This window comes from Gymnoscopelus braueri (assembly GCF_963280865.1).
Source record: "Gymnoscopelus braueri genome assembly, chromosome: 23".
Lineage (NCBI taxonomy): Eukaryota > Metazoa > Chordata > Actinopteri > Myctophiformes > Myctophidae > Gymnoscopelus > Gymnoscopelus braueri.
The window spans coordinates 41,200,117-41,219,804 of NC_137625.1; the positions used below are offsets into that span (position 1 = coordinate 41,200,117).

The 19,688-nt window shown below is 43.6% G+C and overlaps 1 protein-coding gene across 1 annotated transcript; it reads right to left on the bottom strand.

The window, feature by feature from the left end:
* Positions 1 to 11,871: 11,871 nt before the first annotated feature.
* LOC308079924 (serine/threonine-protein kinase pim-3-like) lies at positions 11,872 to 19,427 on the bottom strand. Its single transcript, XM_080421572.1, has 6 exons — positions 18,887 to 19,427; positions 18,601 to 18,710; positions 18,307 to 18,357; positions 17,796 to 18,183; positions 16,347 to 16,523; positions 11,872 to 14,875 (listed from the first exon to the last, which is right to left on the bottom strand). Exons 1-6 carry the CDS (start codon positions 18,972 to 18,974, stop codon positions 14,577 to 14,579), a joined length of 1,113 nt encoding a protein of 370 aa, XP_080277698.1. The 5' UTR covers positions 18,975 to 19,427; the 3' UTR covers positions 11,872 to 14,576.
* Between the last annotated feature and the right edge of the window lie 261 nt (positions 19,428 to 19,688).

Here is a 19,688-nt window from a genome sequence, read left to right on the forward strand (position 1 = left end):
CGGACAAGGATGACGTATTGGCCACTGACAAATACACAGTAATGAGTGAAACTAGAGGAGCGATGGTTTAGTTTCCTGTGATGTGTTGTTGTGATCGGTTGTGTGCTCTCACTGTTGCCTTGCAGCGACTTCCACATGTGAGGCAGCAAAGTTATGAATGGGAGAAGAAAACAGTCTCTACACATTAACCTTGGGAGAGCATCCCTATTCTGAGAGTAACATTAGCCTCCCTACAAGCTCACAACATGTCAAGAGGTTTAGCGTTGAGGGGAAAAGAGCAGAACAAGAACACCAGTGTTGATTTTGACAGCACATTTTGATTTCGTTTTAGTCATAGTCTTTTGAATAAAATTCAATTTTAGTCATAATTTAGTCATCTGAAATGTTTTACTGTTAGTCTATTTTTTTTAGTCGACTAAATATCATAAGATTATAGTCGACTACATCTACAGTTGATTTAGTCGACTAAAATGTATTTTGGCGGTGCCTTGATGGCGTCGTAATGGTTTTGAATGGTTCTGATTTTACACTTGGTTGCATGCTGAAAATAGCCGATCTACAAGCTCACAACGCGTCGCAGCACGACGCGTTGTGAGCTTGTAGATTTGCTATTTTGAGAGCACACCCGAGCGCAACCAAACATAAAATGACTTGTCTTTTAGTTCTACTGGATCTCTTCTCCACTAGTCCCACCCCAACATTTTAGTCTAGTTTTAGACTAGTCTAGCCATGAAAGAATGAATAATGGCAAAGCAGTTTAATGATTGGATTAAAAGGTTGATCACGTTAGGCATACGATAGTGATATTCCTCACAAATGTATTTTGTGAGCTGTGCCATATAGATTATAGATATAGATGGCTATGCCATACAGTTTTATAACAGTGCATGGCTTAAGATAATCTCTGCTTTGAAATTGGACCTCGATCAGGTCAAGTCAGCATGGGAGATTTCACAAACGATTACAGTGAATTATGAGATGGTAGCATTATGAGACTGAGAGAGAGAGAGAGAGAGAGAGAGAGAGAGAGAAAGAGACCTGGGTACTGACACACATTCTGTAGCCATCTGGAAAGGTGGGTCCCTGACTAAGTGGGTCACGCACGCACGCACGCACGCACGCACGCACGCACGCACGCACGCACGCACGCACGCACGCACGCACGCACGCACGCACGCACGCACGCACGCACGCACGCACGCACGCACGCACGCACGCACATTCTCAACCCTATTCCCAGTTGCCGTGAGCCTTGCCGTTTCCCACAAGCTGACAAAGCAGGTGTTATTGGCTCTAGGGATATGGGACGATATGAAAATGTCATGTCACAATCATTGTGGCCCAGATAATTGCGATTCATTATATTATCACGATGATCAAAATATGCTAAAACTGAAGCAGTCCAAGTACAGCCAACAATCCAGTGTATGACGAAGGACAATTTCGCGATACATTTGAATCTCGGCAATATGATTATTGTTTAACGTTTCTTGTCACGATAAACGACAATAACAATCATGTCATCAACTCCAGCGCTTGTCTGGACTTGATGCACAGACGCCTCACACTGCTTTATGTGTGTTGTGATGTGATACATAATAGTGAACTAACATCATCATCATCATCATCATCCTCACACACACACAGTGAGCTTATAGATCAGATACTTTCAGCAAAGGAGAATTGGTGTAGAGCAACCGGTTCTCAACGTGGGGTCCAGGGACCACCATGGGGTCCAAATTGGCCTTTATGGGTCTGTAACTCTGAGAGTGCACGAAGGGAGTGGAGAGCGTTCCATTCACTAGGCTCTCACAGTGCCTAGTGGGGTCCCAGAGATAGGACATTGTATCAGATGGGGGTCTGTGGGCTAATGCATATTGTTCCTGTCGGGCAGAAACCTCTTATCTCCATATTTTTACTTTTTGTGTTTTTTCATACATTAACGCCCTACTTGATCATCCTACAGTGTCACACAAAAGCATCAAAAGTAGCAGATCCACAACCTCAAAACTAATATAGTTCTTAATTGGTTAATGTATAATAATCTAAATCTACAATGTAACTTGAAGCTAAAGTTTTTAAATAATTGTAATCGAGAAAAAGTACAATATTTGCCTCTGAGATGCAGTGGAGTATACTGTAGAAGTATAAAGTAAATTGGAAATACTCAAGTAAAGTAAAAGTACCTCAAAATTGTACTTAAGTACAGTACTTGAGTACATGGGCTTTACTTTACTCTGAATTAGCAGTTTCCTCACGTGCGCGCGCACACACACACACCCACCCACCCACCCACCCACCCACGCACGCACGCACGCACGCACGCACGCACGCACGCACGCACGCACGCACGCACGCACGCACGCACGCACGCACGCACGCACGCACGCACGCACGCACGCACGCACACACACACACACACACACACACACACACACACACACACACACACACACACACACACACACACACACACACAGGTACTTTAGGTCATTGTTTCTCAAAGTGGGGTTCGGCGACCCCCAGGTGGTCACAATCATTTTAACCACTTTATCCATATTTTATACTTTGGCTATTAAGAAATAGCAGATCTGCTATTTTAGAAAAATCTGGAAAACGTGTGCAAATCTTTTAATATATATTCTTTGTAAAAGCGAAACACAAATCTTCTCTTCTGGAGGTCGCTGGCACAAAATATATTTTCAAACGGGGGTCCACGGCCGAAAACATATCAATTTGGGGGTCCTTGGCACGAAAACGTTTGAGAACCACTGCTTAAGGTCCCCTGCCTTCCCATACATTCCTGGTGCGAGCAGAACTGACTGCTACAGAGTCTATTGTGGGGGGAGGAGGAAAGGGTTCTCAAGTGGTTGTTACAAAGCCTTCAGCCTGTAATCACAGGGCGCTCACAGCAGACGCGCCAGCAGCCTTTAAAGACGCTGTCGGATGGATGGGGGGAGGGTGTACACCCCTTCGTTCTCGCTGCCTAGTAATCAGAGAAACCCTTTGCTTGTGTAAACTGTGTCCCCTTTGCCCGCGCGCTATGACATTTTGTCTTCGTCTTGAAACGAAAGGAAGGTTTTTTGGAATTCGCCAATCAGGATGGAATATGAAAAATAGGATGGATCCGTCTTGATCACTTGACTATAAAGATAATGTGTACCGATTTGCAAGTAATATAAAGAGAAAATAATTTCTAAAAAATCTGTGTAGTGCAAATGTGCGTGCAAAGTTTCACCGCAATCGGTTCATGGTGTGCGGCATTTTGTTAAAAACTGGCCACTCCTGCAAACTTTAGATGTCAACCCAGACCGGCCCACCACAACCGACGCGCAAATAGCAGACACTCTACCGCAATTTTCCACGCCCCCCCAGCCTCAAGCCAGATCTCCTAGCCTTCCCAATTGTCAGGGACATTACCGTAACTAATAATTGGGCCGTGCAACCCGGAAATGAACAGGAGCAAAGATATTAAAGATATGCCCGGTATGCCATATGGCCAGTCCGCCCCTGTCTTGAATGCGCTCTACCGTAAGCCGCGCTTTGGCGACACTTCCGGCGGAATCTGTAGTGACAAGTCCCAACCACATTTGGCTGCTAGTACCTGTATAAGTCAGGGACAAATTAAAACGTCTTGAATCTTGAGGGGTGTCAACCTAACATGACAATGTTATGTGACATCACAACCTATAGACACACCACAATGTCACCTATTGTAGGGTTGTCAACTACCTGAGATTCAAATAAGGGACACCTGGCCGGGCGTCCCTTATTTCCAAGAAAAAAATATATACGACCAGAAAAAAGGTAAAATCTCACTGTATATGCTGCATGTACAGTTTTTGTGTATTATAATTACAACCTGTATTGTCGTATAATGTGAGCTGTTGTATATGAGTGTGTCCCATCTTATCTGCTATGTTGTATGTATGTAGCTGAAGTAAGTTTTGTATTAATAATACATCTGCAAAGTAACTAGTAACTAGTAGTAACTTTTTTTTCAAATAATTAGTAGTGGAGTAAAAAGTCAAAAATTTGATTCTGAGATGGTGGTGGAGTAGAAGTATTAAGTATCGAAAAAAGGAAATACTTTGAAGAGCTTAGAAGAGCTAGAAAACAAACAAACAAACAAACAAACAAACAAACAAAACCGTGTGTTCTCATCTTGTTAGGGGGCATTATCAGACTCTGACCTTGTTATGGTTGAGAGAGCTTTCCTCATTTATAGGCTATACCGCCATGTTTGCATACAGAGACGAACGCTTCCGTACAGGGGCCAGGCCCAGGCATATTTGAGATAATGGGCCTTTAAGAAGCACACATCCTCTGGTCTACAGCAGCGGTTCCCAACAGAGAAATTTGGTGTCTACCCCAGGACCCAAACTTACAAAAATGCGTTTTGAATTAATCACTCTGAAACTAGACCATCTACACACTCACAACATGACGTGTTATGAGCTTGTAGATTTGTTATTTTCTTGCCAAATATTTGTGCCAGCATAGGGACACTAGGGCTCATGTGGTTTAGATACTAATATTATACTTGTTTCCATTGTTTAGTTGTTTCTCGCTCGGTTGGCGCAGTGGTAAAGTCCCTGCCCACCACCACGGAGAACAAAACCCACCGTGGTACATACATCCGGTTTGTTGAACGTCTATGCGAACACAATTTGCCCGTGTTCGGGGGAAGGTGATATTGGTCATTGCACGTACTCCTATGGGATGGGGTCAGCACCTGTCAGCAGGGAGTGTTGGGCGGGAGGAGTAGGACGAAGGCCCTACATCCTCCCGGTGGGGGCTCCTCACTGGCAGGTGAGTCAGTGAGTAGGGTGCAACAGCAGTGACAACACAGAAATGTGTGTGGGAGAATTGGCATAACAACTAAATTGGGGAGAAAAAAGACTGGGGTAAAAAACATTATTGGCTACTCTAAATTTAAATAAAGATGCTTCTAATGTTGTGTCCCGCTCATTATCACCTAATCGCCATCCATGGTGATGAAAGGTCGCTACTGCATGTACATCCTGATGAAAATGCGTATGGTGCGTGCATTTGTGTGTGTACATGCACACGTGCAGTTCATTTAAGAGTCCCAGTTTGGGGGTTTGAAAATATGGTCACTACAGCTACAGGGTCATGTCTGCCAGATTTGCTCTCTCTCTCTCTCTCTCTCTCTCTCTCTCTCTCTCACACTCTCTCTGATTATGAATTTTTGATAGCTGCAGGGACAGTGTTTATGTTGAGCCCAGAGGTGAACAGACTGGAACTGTACAAACATTTAAAATGTCTGACGGACAGAATGTCCAGCAGAGCACTCACTTATGGAGGGCCAGCGCTGCCATATTTAAGCAAGACTGACATAAAATGTCATTTATGGCTACCATGGTCAGTATCATGGCCAGTATCATGGTCAGTATCATGGTCAGTATCATGGTCAGTATCATGTCAGTATCATGTCAGTATCATGGTCAGTATCATGTCAGTATCATGGTCAGTATCATGGTCAGTATCATGTCAGTATCATGGTCAGTATCATGGTCAGTATCATGGTCAGTATCATGTCAGTATCATGTGAGTATCATGGTCAGTATCATGGTCAGTATCATGTCAGTATCATGTCCAGTATCATGGTCAGTATCATGTCAGTATCATGTCAGTATCATGGTCAGTATCATGTCAGTATCATGGTCAGTATCATGTCAGTATCATGTCCAGTATCATGGTCAGTATCATGTCAGTATCATGTCAGTATCATGTCCAGTATCATGGTCAGTATCATGTCAGTATCATGGTCAGTATCATGTCAGTATCATGTCAGTATCATGGTCAGTATCATGTCAGTATCATGTCAGTATCATGGTCAGTATCATGTCAGTATCATGGTCAGTATCATGGTCAGTATCATGTCATTATCATGTCAGTATGCTCCTTTAAACTAGCCTAATTATCTGACTGACGCTGAAGAATCTACCACTCAGTCGAGAGGGGATCCCCGCTTGCCCAGTGGAGACTGTGCTTATTGTTACAGCTCGCCCGTCCTCGCCTCCACATCTCTGTTCTGTGGGCTCTCTGCACTCATCAGCCGAAGAGGGCTCCACAGCACATCTCAGCACACCTGTCTCTCGTCTCCAATCACCTCCAAACTCTACAAGAGCCTGGCCTGCATGCTTCTCGGTGCCCAAGCTTAACCAGCCTTAAGTATAGCCAGCCAACACTTAGCTTTCCAGTATTTGTAGAGCTTCTAGACTGCTTAACTTCACACAGTTGCAGCACACTTGTTTTTCCTCTGTGATTTTATTTTATCTTAAAAAAAACATGTTTTATTCATTAAAATATGATTTGCAGCTTTAAATTGGACTGTGCTCATTTATCATCTTTTAATGGAGTAGTGTTATTTAAATGCCGATGGCAGATGATGTAACCCACCTGGGGAGAGTGGAGACCTTAAGTGGTTTAGACACTAATGGTGAAAACAGACGATCTATAAGCTCACAAGTCATCACGTTGTGGCGCCTTGTGAGCTTATATATATTGTCTATTTTCATCAAGTACTGTATATTAAGTACGTAACAGCAGGACATATGTCCCACTCAGTTTAATGAAGATTTCACTGTGAAAGTGGACCCCCCCAAACACACACACACACACACACACACACACACACTCTTCAGGGGCCCACAGGCGCAGAGGGAGGGGCCCCTAATGAAGATAAGTTGCCGGTCGTTTTGCATGTCAAAAAGCCTGTTAAGGAATGGTGACAAAAGAGGGATTTACACCGGCGCTTAAACACAAAACACAGATGTCACCACGTTTGGAACTGCCCCCCCTATAGTACAGCCATCAATATCTGCGTGGTTAATTACAGGAAGGCACAATGTGACGGTAAACCTCTCAACGAAGTGTTTTAAAAGGATCCTGGACACACCGAATGAATATGCCCGTTATTTATACACATTGAGGACATTTCGGGTCTTTTCGGAAATTATCTTCGTATCGTATAGTAATGCAATCTGTGTGTGTGTGTTTTGATTAACAAAACAATAGTGCAACAAAAACAACTACGGAACTTGTAGATTAACTATTTTTGGCGAATATTCGCCTGTTAACACATTCCTGAAATTGGGATGCCAAGGTTCAAGTGGTTAAATCACTTGAATCACTTGATCACTTGACTACGGAACTTGTAGATTAACTATTTTTGGCGAATATTCGCCTGTTAACACATTCCTGAAATTGGGATGCCAAGGTTCAAGTGGTTAAATCACTTGAAAACAAGGCCCAGGTGAGTGGCGAGCGACTGCCCGCACCGAGCAGCTGATGGTCTCGCAAGTCGCATGACAAACTGTGGTGGTGGTGGTTATCACGCAAACCTAAAACTGGTGTCCTTGAGCAAGACTCTGAACCCCTAACTGCTCCTGAGGTGCAGGTTGGTGTGCATGGTTTCCTCCGCCTTTGGTGTGAATGGATGCACATTATAAAGCATTTTGGATAAAGGCGCTACATACGTAAATCCACCTTTTGACCATTGATACAGGGCTCAAATGGTTACAAAAATATCCGCCCTCCCCCCATTGAACCCTGCATATCACCGCTCCCAGCGCATGTTTTTATGCATTCTGTGTGCCTTGTCACCTGCTTGATATATGATTCCGCTGCTGTCGGGCAGAAAACTTGTATCGCTGTACCTATGTCTACTAAACTAAGTTTTTCCGTAAATTAACGCCCGGCCTAATTCATCATACAAGAGGAGCTTGTAGATCTGCTATTTTAACTATTTTAAAATGTTTCTTAAAATAAAAATAAAAAAGGAACGGTTCTTGGACATACAAGGTTTCCACCCGATGGCGCCGATTTGGAAGCCGAGGCGTGCGGTGGTGTTGTAGGCCTGATTAAAACTGAGGGCCGTCTCGTGTTTCACAAGCGACATAAATTCTCACGTTCCCATCATGAAGGAGAATCCCCGGGAAGATTTACCGAGCAGCTGTCTCATGAAGTCGTCAAGCGGCCATATGCCTCCGCTCCGCGGGAGCTGCCTGGAAGGAGGCGGACGTTTCAACGCTAATTAAGACACGTGTACTTGGCGCTTAGGTGACATAGCTAAGAGCCAGTGTGTCAAAGAATCGATTTAAAAAATACCACTGTTGGTCTTAAAGCTTTGAATGGTTTACGGCCCAAAAGAAATACGTTTCTGATCTTGAGCGATATTCATGAACCATCCAGACTTCTCAGGTGATCAAAACTAAGCGTGGAGAAGCATTGTGTTATTCTTTTAGCATAACCTTTGACAGTAAATAAGTATGCTAATAAAGTATTCAATCAATCAATCAAAGCAGAGTTCGGTTTTAATTTTATGCACCACCTATCTGGAACGAACTCACAGAAAACTGCAGGTCTTCTGCCACTATTAGTTACCACTATTACTATAATGTGACTTTTAAATCATAGCTAAAAACCTTTAATACAATATCTTGGGTATGCCATTCCAGACGAAAAGTGTCATCTACAAGCTCACTCAGCTTGAGTGAAATAAGCCATTTGTTGATATGAGAAAAATATCTATCTGTCAGTTTTTTGTGTGTGTGTGTTTTTATTAAAGTTTTTATTTCTTTCAGTCTTGAGCACAAAGACATCAACACATATCATCTGGATGGTACTTACATAAACAATAAACAACCACAGGTAATGTCACACAACAGAACATCTAGTCACAGCCATACCCCATCATGATCACTGTGTCCTGCTTATACTAAGCAAAAAAGTGGTCTCATGCCCATTTCCGTTTGTCCCCTTCATTATTAATTACTCTTGCCACTTTCTACCATATCTTCAATCCACTTTTTAGGATCTGGGGAGGATGTGCTTTTCCATAATCTCAGAATATTTTGTGCCGCCGTGACCATCCCTACCTTTATGACTGCAAAATCATATTTTGATACACCAGGTATTTGTGTTTGATCCCCCAAGAGACATAATCTTGGTGCAACTGGTAACTCTATGTCCAAACAGTTCCCTATATATTCTATTACTTTTCCCCAGAATGGATAGACTAATTCACACACCCAAAGTAAAAATGTCCCCGTTTCTGTTTTGCATTTCCAACATAAATTATCGTGTAGAAGGCCCATCCTATTGAGTTTAGACTTTAGAGGGAGTATAATAAAATCTGTGAATTAACTTATTTTGAGTAAATTTCCGTCTAGCTTCCCTTATATGTTTCCAATTCCCAGTATTTACTATTATCGTCATTCATTCGTCCTGTCTGTCTGTCTGTTGACATTTGATGCAGTGTTGTGTCATACAGTGCAGCACCACAGACTTACCAGTGGGGACAGCACCTCCTCACTAATAAACCCCTTAACCACTCACTCACTCTAGCTTCCTGGAAAACACACACACACACACACACACACACACACACACACACACACACACACACACACACACACACACACACACACACACACACACACACACACACACACACACACACACACACACACACACACACACACACACACACACACACACCCCACACACACACACACACACACACACACACACACACACACACACACACACACACACACACACACACACACACACACACACACACACACACAGAGAGCGTGTCATGAGTCCCTGTTACTCAGCCTTTTCCATGTCCAATAATGGAATGACTTATGTTATTGTTATTGTACGCTAGGTAGGCAGGCAGCAGGCATAAAATGGGAAAGCAATTAGTTATAGTTTAAGGGCTGTGTGTGTGTGTGTGTGTGTGTGTGTGTGTGTGTGTGTGTGTGTGTGTGTGTGTGTGTGTGTGTGTGTGTGTGTGTGTGTGTGTGTGTGTGTGTGTGTGTGTGTGTGTGTGAGAGATGATGCATGACATCCCTACTCCATCTCTCTCTGTTTCTTTCTCTCTCTTTTCTATCACTCTCGTATTCTCTCCTTTCTCTGCCTCTCATCCCTTCTCTCCTCTCTCCATCCTTCTCTCTTTTTCGCTCCCCATCTACCTCTGTCAGCATCACCCCCCCTCTCTCTGTAGACACACTTGTCTCTTATTAGCAGTGGTGGAAGAAGTACTCAGACTTAAGCATCAATACCACAAGGTATAAATACTCAGTTACAAGTACAAGTCCTGTACTTAACATTTTACTTGAGTAAAACTACAAAAGTATTGGCATCAAAATATACAGCAAAGTTTAAAAGTAAAGTCAAAGTACCTCAAAATTGTGCTTAAGTATTAGTACTTGAGTAAATGTACTTACATTCCACCACAGCTTATTAGCCCTGTTTTTTATGCAGCCTGTCATCCAGTTAATATGTGTGTGTGTGTGTGTGTGTGTGTGTGTGTGTGTGTGTGTGTGTGTGTGTGTGTGTGTGTGTGTGTGCGCACGTGCGCGTGCGTGTGTGTTCTACGTATCGCTGTCTCGTGGAACAATATTGTGATTACTATCATGGGCGGTGTAAATTAACTGTACCCCCCCCCCCGCATGCCGTTATCATGTTCTGTTCCATGGGTCTTCCACAGGGGGTCCTCAGAGTAAACAAAAAAAAAGGGGGGGGGGCTGCAAATCATTTTGTGATAGGATTATTATTATATATATTTTTTACATTAGCCACTTAAACCCTTCGTCTCCGTCTTCTGGCAGGGGGTGGCATTAGCTAATTTCGGCTATTTTTCGGTGAAGAGATTTGGTGTAGAGGGCAGACCGAGTACAGAGCCAAAGGTCAAGTTGACTAAGTATTGAGGGTTTAAATGTCTGAAAATACGTGTAACATGAATCCAATTCATATTATAAAAGATTATGCGTAAAGAAACAAAACATGTTTTAATTTACACAACGCTGATCAAACAAGTCTATGAAGCTATCTAGGAAATCTAGGAAAACGTTTGATCTTATAAAATATGTAGTCGGGGGCCCCTGCTTCATCTCTCTGTCAGTTAAGGGGCCTTTGGCCTTAAAAACTGTGCTGTATTCTACATCGGACAACGTGTGACCCTTTATGTCTAAAATATATAAGTTGGAACATCATTATGTGGGGTGTGTCATGTTTTTAGATGGATAATGGAATGTTATTTTTTAGGAAACTGTTTTTGGTCCAGGGGGGGCTTGGAACAGCTGCTTCAAGTATATTATACACATGTTCCAAATCATGTTGAATTAATTTGAACCATATATGACCTTAGTGTTAATTTAATGTATTATGTTAGCTCTCTGCATGTAACCATACTTCAACCTGAATGTGTATGCCTTCTGCTCTTGTACATATGACACTGCTGTTAAAAATATACCTGGCTTAAGAGGTTTATATACCTGCTGTTCTATATATCTACTGTACTTTTTTCTTTTTACTTCATTACATTCAGTATTTACTCCCTTCTGCCCATTATCTTGTTTTATTGTACTATGTTAGAACAGTCTGTGTGGAACGTGACCCAACAACTTATCGCTGCTTGTACGAGTGTGAGTGAGTAGGGCTGGGCAATTAACGGAAAAAACATCGAAACTGATATTTAGAACTGATTGAGAAGCTTTTTTTAATCTTATATATGAACAAATCGACATGAACAAATTCTAATGTTTTTTTTATAATTGACTAAATCGATTAGTCTGATTAACCACTTAACCCTGAGTTATACACCATACGCTTGTCTTCAGCGTACAAAAATAGCGAAAATAGTCGATCTACAAGCTCAACGCGTGAGCTGGTAGATCTGCTATTTTCACTACTTTGATCTTTTTAAAATAATCGTTAATGATCATTTAATTTTAAATATTTGTGTGATATTGATGTGATATCAATGTTTGATTGAAAGATGTAGGGGGAAAAGAATGAGACACCACAAACTGTCCATTTCTGTACAAAAAGAAGGGAGTTTAATTGAAACTTTTGTATAAAAAAATAGCACTTTCCATCGCACATGGCCACAAGTCACACATCTAAACTGATGAGATTTCCCACGATAATGCCGAGTTCCATTCTACCCTGATGGTCTTAAGAAGAAATGTATAGTCCATCACGCAAAGGCGTCACTTGCTGAGTGCCGACAAGACCTGACCAACAACGCGTCGGGCGCATTATTAGCTTGTAGAATGACGTCTTGTCGACAAGCGACAACATGCCGGTCTGCGGAGTACGAATTAGGCTTGGGTCTTTCTACAGAACTGCTTGTTCAGAACAGTACAAATGCATCCCAAGAGCAGATGGATTGCTGAAATTTGGCCAGTGAACATCAGACCTTTTAAAGTAGTTAAATAACATTCAAATGCTCCTTTTTGTATTTAATTAAGTAAACCTTGCTTTTATTCCTTTTTTGTTTTTCATTGACAACTGATTCAGTGCATCTCTGACAACAATGTTGAAATGTTGGAGGAAAATAGAAAACAAAGAAAAATACAGGAATGCAAATAGGCCGAATAAAGTAAATTAAAATGGTTGTAGGGGGAGGTACAGCCACATCCCGTCATGTCACCAATCGTCTCGACATCGGGAATTCTACTCAGATACCTGGTTCGAGGTGGATGTTGTAAATGTGGGATTTTGACAGCCTGTGCCAAATTTCCCCAGAGCTAGAATCCCCATGTCGGACGATTGGTGACATGACATATGGGGGATAGGGAGGGAATTTTAAACAAAAAACAATAAATAAATAATAAATAACCACAGAGTGTGGAATGTTTGACAAATAAATTAAATGCAAACGTGGGGAGGGGACAAGGTGATGTACACAAAAAAAAGAGGCTGTACAGTCTCTGAATAAAATAAAAAAATGGATTAAACATAACGAGCCCATGTATTGCATTGATTGTGCATCATTTCACACCCCCGCTGAACATGGGGGCCACATGTAATGTTTTTAAGCAAGGCGAACCAGAAGCCACCTAATGGATGGCAACACTCGCCACAGGCGAGGAAGAGGGGGGAGCACAAGGCCGGAGGGACTAAAGTGTGTGTGTTGTGTTTGTTTATTGTAGACATTCAGAAAAAAAACAGAGACAGGTTTCCCAAAAAACGGAAAACACCTGTATCAGGCTACGGAGTGAGCGAGCAGCATTTATAGACAGAGAGAGAGATAGAGAGAGAGAGATAAGAGAGTTGAGAAGTTGAATGTGATTCAAGTAGTTTGTCAGATGAGCCCCGCCCACCTCGATCTCCCCACCCATCTAACATGTTAACTTTAACTGGGGATGCAACTGATATGGAAATTGTGTTAAAATCTATGTTTAAAATAACAATTTGGCCAAAAGCCGATACCGATATTAGTTTACTTTTGCTGTCCCCATTTTGTGCCAGGGAAACATTATAAAAAATGTATAGGTCTAATTATTTTGATTTATCATTATAATTACTAATCTGCAGCTTGGTAGGCTGCAGATAGCCAACACTGCAACATAGCCAGAGCAAATTTGATGCATCACAACAGATAAACATCGGCTACTGCCATTGGTGAATGTCAACTTGTTTGCAGACATGCTGATGGCAGTCAACGAGGCAAATATTGGCCGTATATCGGTATCGGCCGATATATCATTGCATCCCCTAACTTAAACCCCTTTATTTTGTCAAAAATCGCCAATCTCCAAGCCCACAATGCGTTTGCAATGCAACAATTGTGCAACGCCTGTAGATTGGCTATTTCTGAAATCATTTAGACATCTTTTGAAAAATGGCATCACTATTTTGGGCCATGTAATTATAGGCGAAAATGTTCAAAACTTTCAAAAACTCTTCGAAAACAGCAGATTCACAAGCTCACATCGGCTATTTTCAAGACAATTTAGAACTTTTTTGAAAAAAACTAACCAAAAACCGGGCTTAAGTGGTTAAGCGCCCTTTTACGGCTGGCAGATATATGTATTACAGCAACATAGGGGACATTTAGCGCCCCTAGCTTCCATCACTGTCGTGGCAACGCAGCCACCGGAATAAAAAAGGAAAACAAAGTTATGATGAAAGCTCAAAACAAAACAGAAAAGCAGCCCCAACCCCCTCCCCAGCAAAAAAGGCACTCCAAATCAAAAATTAAACATTTAAATAAAAAGATTTTTCTTTTACTACAAGCTCTATAAGAGCAGTCATATCTGAATAAGGGCACCTTGCAACTGCGAATACCAGCCTTTGTAACAAAATTAGAGCATACAATAAAATAAAATAGGGGTGTGTGGGGGGTATAAATAGTGCTGGTAGGTCTGCCCAAAAAGTGTTCCCTTGTACACAAGGAAACAATAAAATGTACAAAGTAAAAAAAAAATCTGTGTTAAATAAAATAAAATAAGGAAGAACAAAATCTTTTAAAAAAAGGTAATAAATTATAAATTCCCTACAAAAAAAGAGGAAAATTAAAGTACACGTTGGGGGTCTGTTTCGCCGGGCCGGTGGATTTAGGCCCAAGATGGGGGGGGCCACAGGGAGGGGGAAGGGAAAGGCGCGGGGTGGACTTCGTGGAGGCTGTGGGCCTTTTTTCAAGTCGGCGAATCTAAGTCCATTTGTAATGTGGCCCCCCAATTGTCTCTCTCTTACACCCCCCGGGTCCCGTCAGGCGACAAGCCTTTATTTGTCAGTCCCGCTTCAAATCAGAGGCTCTCCTTACTGGAGCTGGTGCTGGACGCGGACGAGTCTGTGTCCATGGTCCTGAGGCGGATGTCTCCTGGCGTCGCCATGACAACACCGGCACTGGGCTCCTCCTCCTCCTGTGACGACTCTGCAGACTCTGCCGACGACTCCGAAGAGGACGAGGAGGATGAGGAGGAGGGTGGGGGAGCGACTGGGAGGGACAGGGCGGCTCGCACCCAAGGGTGCTCGCAGATCTGCTCCAGTGTGGGGCGATCTGAAGGCCGCAGGGCCAGGCACCACTTGATCAACTGCTGGCACTCTGGATGGAGGAGAGAGAGAGAGGATAAGCTCAATCAATCAATTATGGGTGAAACGGTTAATCGAACTAATCGATTATTTAAAAAAAAAGATGAGCAATAATTTGCTAAATTAATCGATTAATAATCGATTGGGCCCCTCAGGGCTCTATCCTAAGTCTACTAATATCTCTCTCTAAACCAGAATCTCTTCAGCGAAAATAGTAGATCTACTAACTCACAATGCATCGCATCATGATGTGCTATTTTAGCAGAATGTGGAAGGGTTCAAGTGGTTAAAGGAAAAGTTAGTTAGGGAAGAGAGAATAGAATAGAGGTCATGGGAAAAGTCATGAATAGCTTGGGCGCCCTATAGGTTTTAGTTAAAGCCTGCATTCCAGAACTTACTTTAACCACTTAAACCCTGTATTCTTGGCATAATTTAGAAAAACTGTCAACACAGATCCCTGGCACAACATCATTTCAGTTGGCGGTCCGTGGCCAAATGCACATCAATTTGGGGGTCCTTGACATGAGAATGTTTGAGAACCACTGTGGTAGATTATGTTATTATAACTAGTACATCTGCAGTGGTTGGAGGTAGTCTCCCTACTCTCCCACTGGCTTAGACTCTGGTGACGGGTAGTAGTAGTACTGCCTGAAGCCCTATATCCATATATAAGACAGATTATTTAACACCGAAGATTTTACTGTGTCGAAAATAATAGGAGCAGGGAATTACTAGAGGGATAATCTGTGTTTTTTCTCCATTTGTGCTCTCGCCGGACGCCATTACAATTCCGGATCAAATGACTTCCACAACAGGTTAGCTAAGAGCTACAAAATACTAGGACACTAGGCGTCACACGTAGAGCATGCTGGGAAGCTGGAACTCCCTCCCCCCCATTCATACGGTAACTGGATCACCTGGTGAGTGGTAGGGGGTTGTTATGAGCCCGGGCTGGGACAAAAAACACCGGCCCGGGGCTGGTAAACACGCTACCCACTACTTTGGGCATAACAACTGTAATTCCAAGAGCCTACTTTAGTCTTGGAATATCACGTCGACTGGTAAAATGCTAAAAACAAAACAAAAAAGAAAGTCACTTGTCTATGTGTGTGTGTGTGTGTGTGTGTGTGTGTGTGTGTGTGTGTGTGTGTGTGTGTGTGTGTGTGTGTGTGTGTGTGTGTGTGTGTGTGTGTGTGTGTGTGCGCGCGCTTGTATTACTATACGTCCCCACAAGTATAGTAGAATAATTTGAGACATTGTGAGGACCAGGAAAATAATCTGCACAAGAAAATGTGTTATTTTTAATGCTTAGTTGTGGCTGCCATGCACGCGCTGTGAGCTTGTAGATCTGCTATTTTAGGCTTTAGGGTCAGGGTTAAAAACGGCAAAAAAATAAATATCATATCATAAAATCACCATCCTAACAAGTATTGTAATACAAACCAGTGTGTGTGTGTGCGTGTGTGTGTGTTTATTCAACGCACCGGTAGACACCCTCCTCCTGAAGTACAGGCGTCCTCCGAGGATCTCCTCATCCTGCTCAAAAGGGATGTCCCCGCACACCATGTCGTACAGCAGCACGCCTAGCGACCACACCGTGGCAGAGCGACCGTGGTACCTGTGGAAGCGGATCCACTCTGGCGGGCTGTACACACGAGTACCTGGAGGGAGGGGGAGAGAGATTAACAAAGGGTGTTAGCTTGTTTATCAGCAAGCCATGTTATTTTGAAAAGGCAATCATTCAAGGCAAGTCTAAGAATAAAGACAGCCATACGTCATTAACCAGCTGTACCCTAGAGTCCCTATTTCTAGACATGCCACAATAGGCGAACAGGCGGCGAAAATAGCCAAACGTTCACAAAAATAGCAGACCTACAAATTCCCATCTATCTATCATGACTAAGAGAGGCTACTGTTATTGGAGATGATGACTCATGTGTACGGGAATAGTCAAGAGAACCCCAACAGGGGGGAAAAAAGACCAAGAAATGATCTGTGCATCGGTGTGACTAAAATGCCTGAGTCATGGTGGGAAAAGCTTTCCTTCACTACAGCCACTAAACACTGCTGGAAACTGGGTGACCTCCCTCCCTCCCTCTCCTGAGAGTAGGAGGAGAGAGAAAGGGAGGTAGCTCCTGTCTACGACCCCGCCCCTCCGGGAGGGAGTAACTTGGATACCAAACACAGAGAAGAGGGAAAAAAAGGGGGGGCGACTCAGATTTCACAACAAACAGATGTTACGTGGCAAACGCTGACCTAATACCCGTTTAAAAAAGACTGCGGCTGTCTATGATTCGACCTTTAAATACACTAAAGCACCCAGCTGGAAAATGTTTAAATATACGATATGGGGTAATTAGCTATCGAGTTTATAATAAACAGTAGGTATGGCAAAATGGGTGTTTCTATCAACTTTTGAGTCCCAACAAGAGAGGGGGAATTGATTTCACTCTGAGGAGGAAAGCTTCCATTGGAAAAGGTCGATTAAAGCTGTTAGTTGTACTAATAATAAAGCCCCCTTCGGTCAGACCCCTGGCAGGGAAAACCCTCAGACCAAAAACAAACCACTGCGTCACAGGCTGCCTAGTCAACGCCTCCACAAATGGAATATACACACAGTCAAACACTCCCATGCTACTTAAAACTCACATAAAAGCCATGATACTGATAATTTTACTTTGGTAAAATAATGTAACTTGAGGATGAACAAATGTAACCTAGGGTCCATTTGGTTAGGTTACATTTGTTCATTTGTTAAATGGCAAGGGCAAATATAGCAATCACCATTATCATCATCCCCACTGACCCACAACACATCATATAAAAAACCCTGTACATCCAACGTCTACAAACGTTGATAAACGCATACAATTCAATTTAAAATCACACACATCATGCAATCAGGGGCAGGGGGGGCGCTTTCCTTTCCTTACCATCAAAGTCGGTGTAGACGGTGTCCTTGAGAATGGCCCCTGAGCCGAAGTCTATGAGCTTGAGGTCGCCGGTGCGCAGGTCCACCAGCAGGTTCTCGTCCTTGAGGTCGCGGTGCACGACGCCGCACGAGTAGCAGTGCCTCACCGCATCCAGCACCTGGCGGAAGAAGCCGCGGGCCGTCTCCTCGTCCAGGGAGCCCTTCTCCGTGATGAAGTCGAACAGGTCCTTGGCCGGCTCCGGCCGCTCCATGACGATCAGCCAGCCGCCGTCGGGCCGCTCGTAGTAGTCCAGCAGGCGGATGACGCCGCGGAAGCCCGGCGACGACCCTCCTGGCTGCTGGCTCACTTTCTTCAGGAGAAGGATCTCCAGAGGCACCATGGAGCCGTTCTGGAGGAAAACACAAAACACCACGGGGATTTAGCGACCGGTCGCTGCCTTATACTCTCTCCCCCACTCCACCACCTCCCCGGTGCACAAACCAAAACAAACCCCCCCTCCGGTGGTACTTACGAGTGTGCCCCATTCTGTCACCCTCTCCTTGGCGACGTGTTTCACTGCCACCTGAAACGAAACGTAAACAAACGCGATCAGCACTGAGATAAACGTCAATATAATGCCACCAAGCACTCAAATAAACGCTAAATAATGCGATCAGCACTCAAATAAACGTTAATATGTGCGACCAACGGTCTCATTTTCCCCTCATAACATGATTATAAAACGAACACTGACATGGGGGGGATTAAACCCCCCCCCCCCCAGCATGCAGCGATCAAAACACGGCGAGGAGGATTCCTTCCTTACCGGTGCCCCGTCAGAGAGCCTGGATCCCGCATACACGGTGCCGAAGCCCCCGCTGCCGAGCACGGAGCCCACTTGGTACACCTTCTCGAACGGCTCCTTGTCCATTTTCACTGTAAAAGGAAAACAAATACAACGCAATTAAAAAAAAAAATCGACCAGTAATTATATATCCGAGTTAAAAAAAAATCAATAAAACACGCCTGTAACTCCGAGAAAGGTGCAAAATGGACCCCAAACGGAGCCGTTTGGTTCAATTTTGTACCCGCCGCACAGTTCCGACACGTACCGGTCTGGAGCTGGATCTTGGCCGGGAGATGGTCCATGCTCGACGGGTTGCAAATGTGTGAAAATGAGCCCAACTTTGACAGCAACATATTTCACAACAAATATCAAAAAAGCAACAGTAAATTCCTTCGGTTTGTTCTTCGCCACCAGTGCAGCCAGTGGACTCCCGATTCAAATCAAAACAGCGTCGGGAAAAACCCAACAGTTCCTCAGCAGCAGCAAAGTTGACGTTTAAACAGCAATAATATCCAACAGTCCCCCGGTTCACAGGAGGCTCCGGCGGGTCGCGTCACGACCCCGAGGACGGTCCTTTCCTCCTCCGCGTGGTTTTAATCCTCCAGAAAGAAGAAAACCCGCAGACGCATGTGCTTCTTATTCTTCTTTGTCGATGTAATAAACCCCCTTTGAGTTAGAAATGGCGAGTAATAATCGCGTAGATACGTTTTATATCACATGAAAGAAGCTTATATCACATGAAAGAAGCCGGTGCGCGGGTCCGTCCACGCAGAGAGCAGTGTGTGTGTTTTGTTGTGACTCGGTGGAGCGCCTGCTACTGTCTGGGTGTCTGAAGCTTTGGCGCGGTCTCCACACGGCAATATTTTGACGCGGAGCGGGGTGACGCCGATATCGCTCCGCTCCCAGTGGTGTAAAGTAACGGAGTACATTTACTCAAGTTATGTACTTGAGTACAATTTTTTTGTACTTTACTGGAGTATAAACGTCAGTACTTTTACTTCTACTCCATCTCAGAGGCAAATAAATATTGTACTTTTTACTCCACTACAATAGTTTGAAAACTTTTG

What these genes read in the sequence shown, in the direction of transcription:
- LOC308079924 (XM_080421572.1), bottom strand. Translation starts at nt 18,974, where the DNA reads ATGTTGCTGTCAAAGTTGGGCTCATTTTCACACATTTGCAACCCGTCG. An exon ending in CAAGATCCAGCTCCAGACCG is followed by an intron (nt 18,711 to 18,886) that starts GTACGTGTCGGA and finishes TTCCTTTTACAG; the next exon opens with TGAAAATGGACAAGGAGCCG. An exon ending in TGACAGAATGGGGCACACTC is followed by an intron (nt 18,184 to 18,306) that starts GTAAGTACCACC and finishes GTTTTCCTCCAG; the next exon opens with AACGGCTCCATGGTGCCTCT.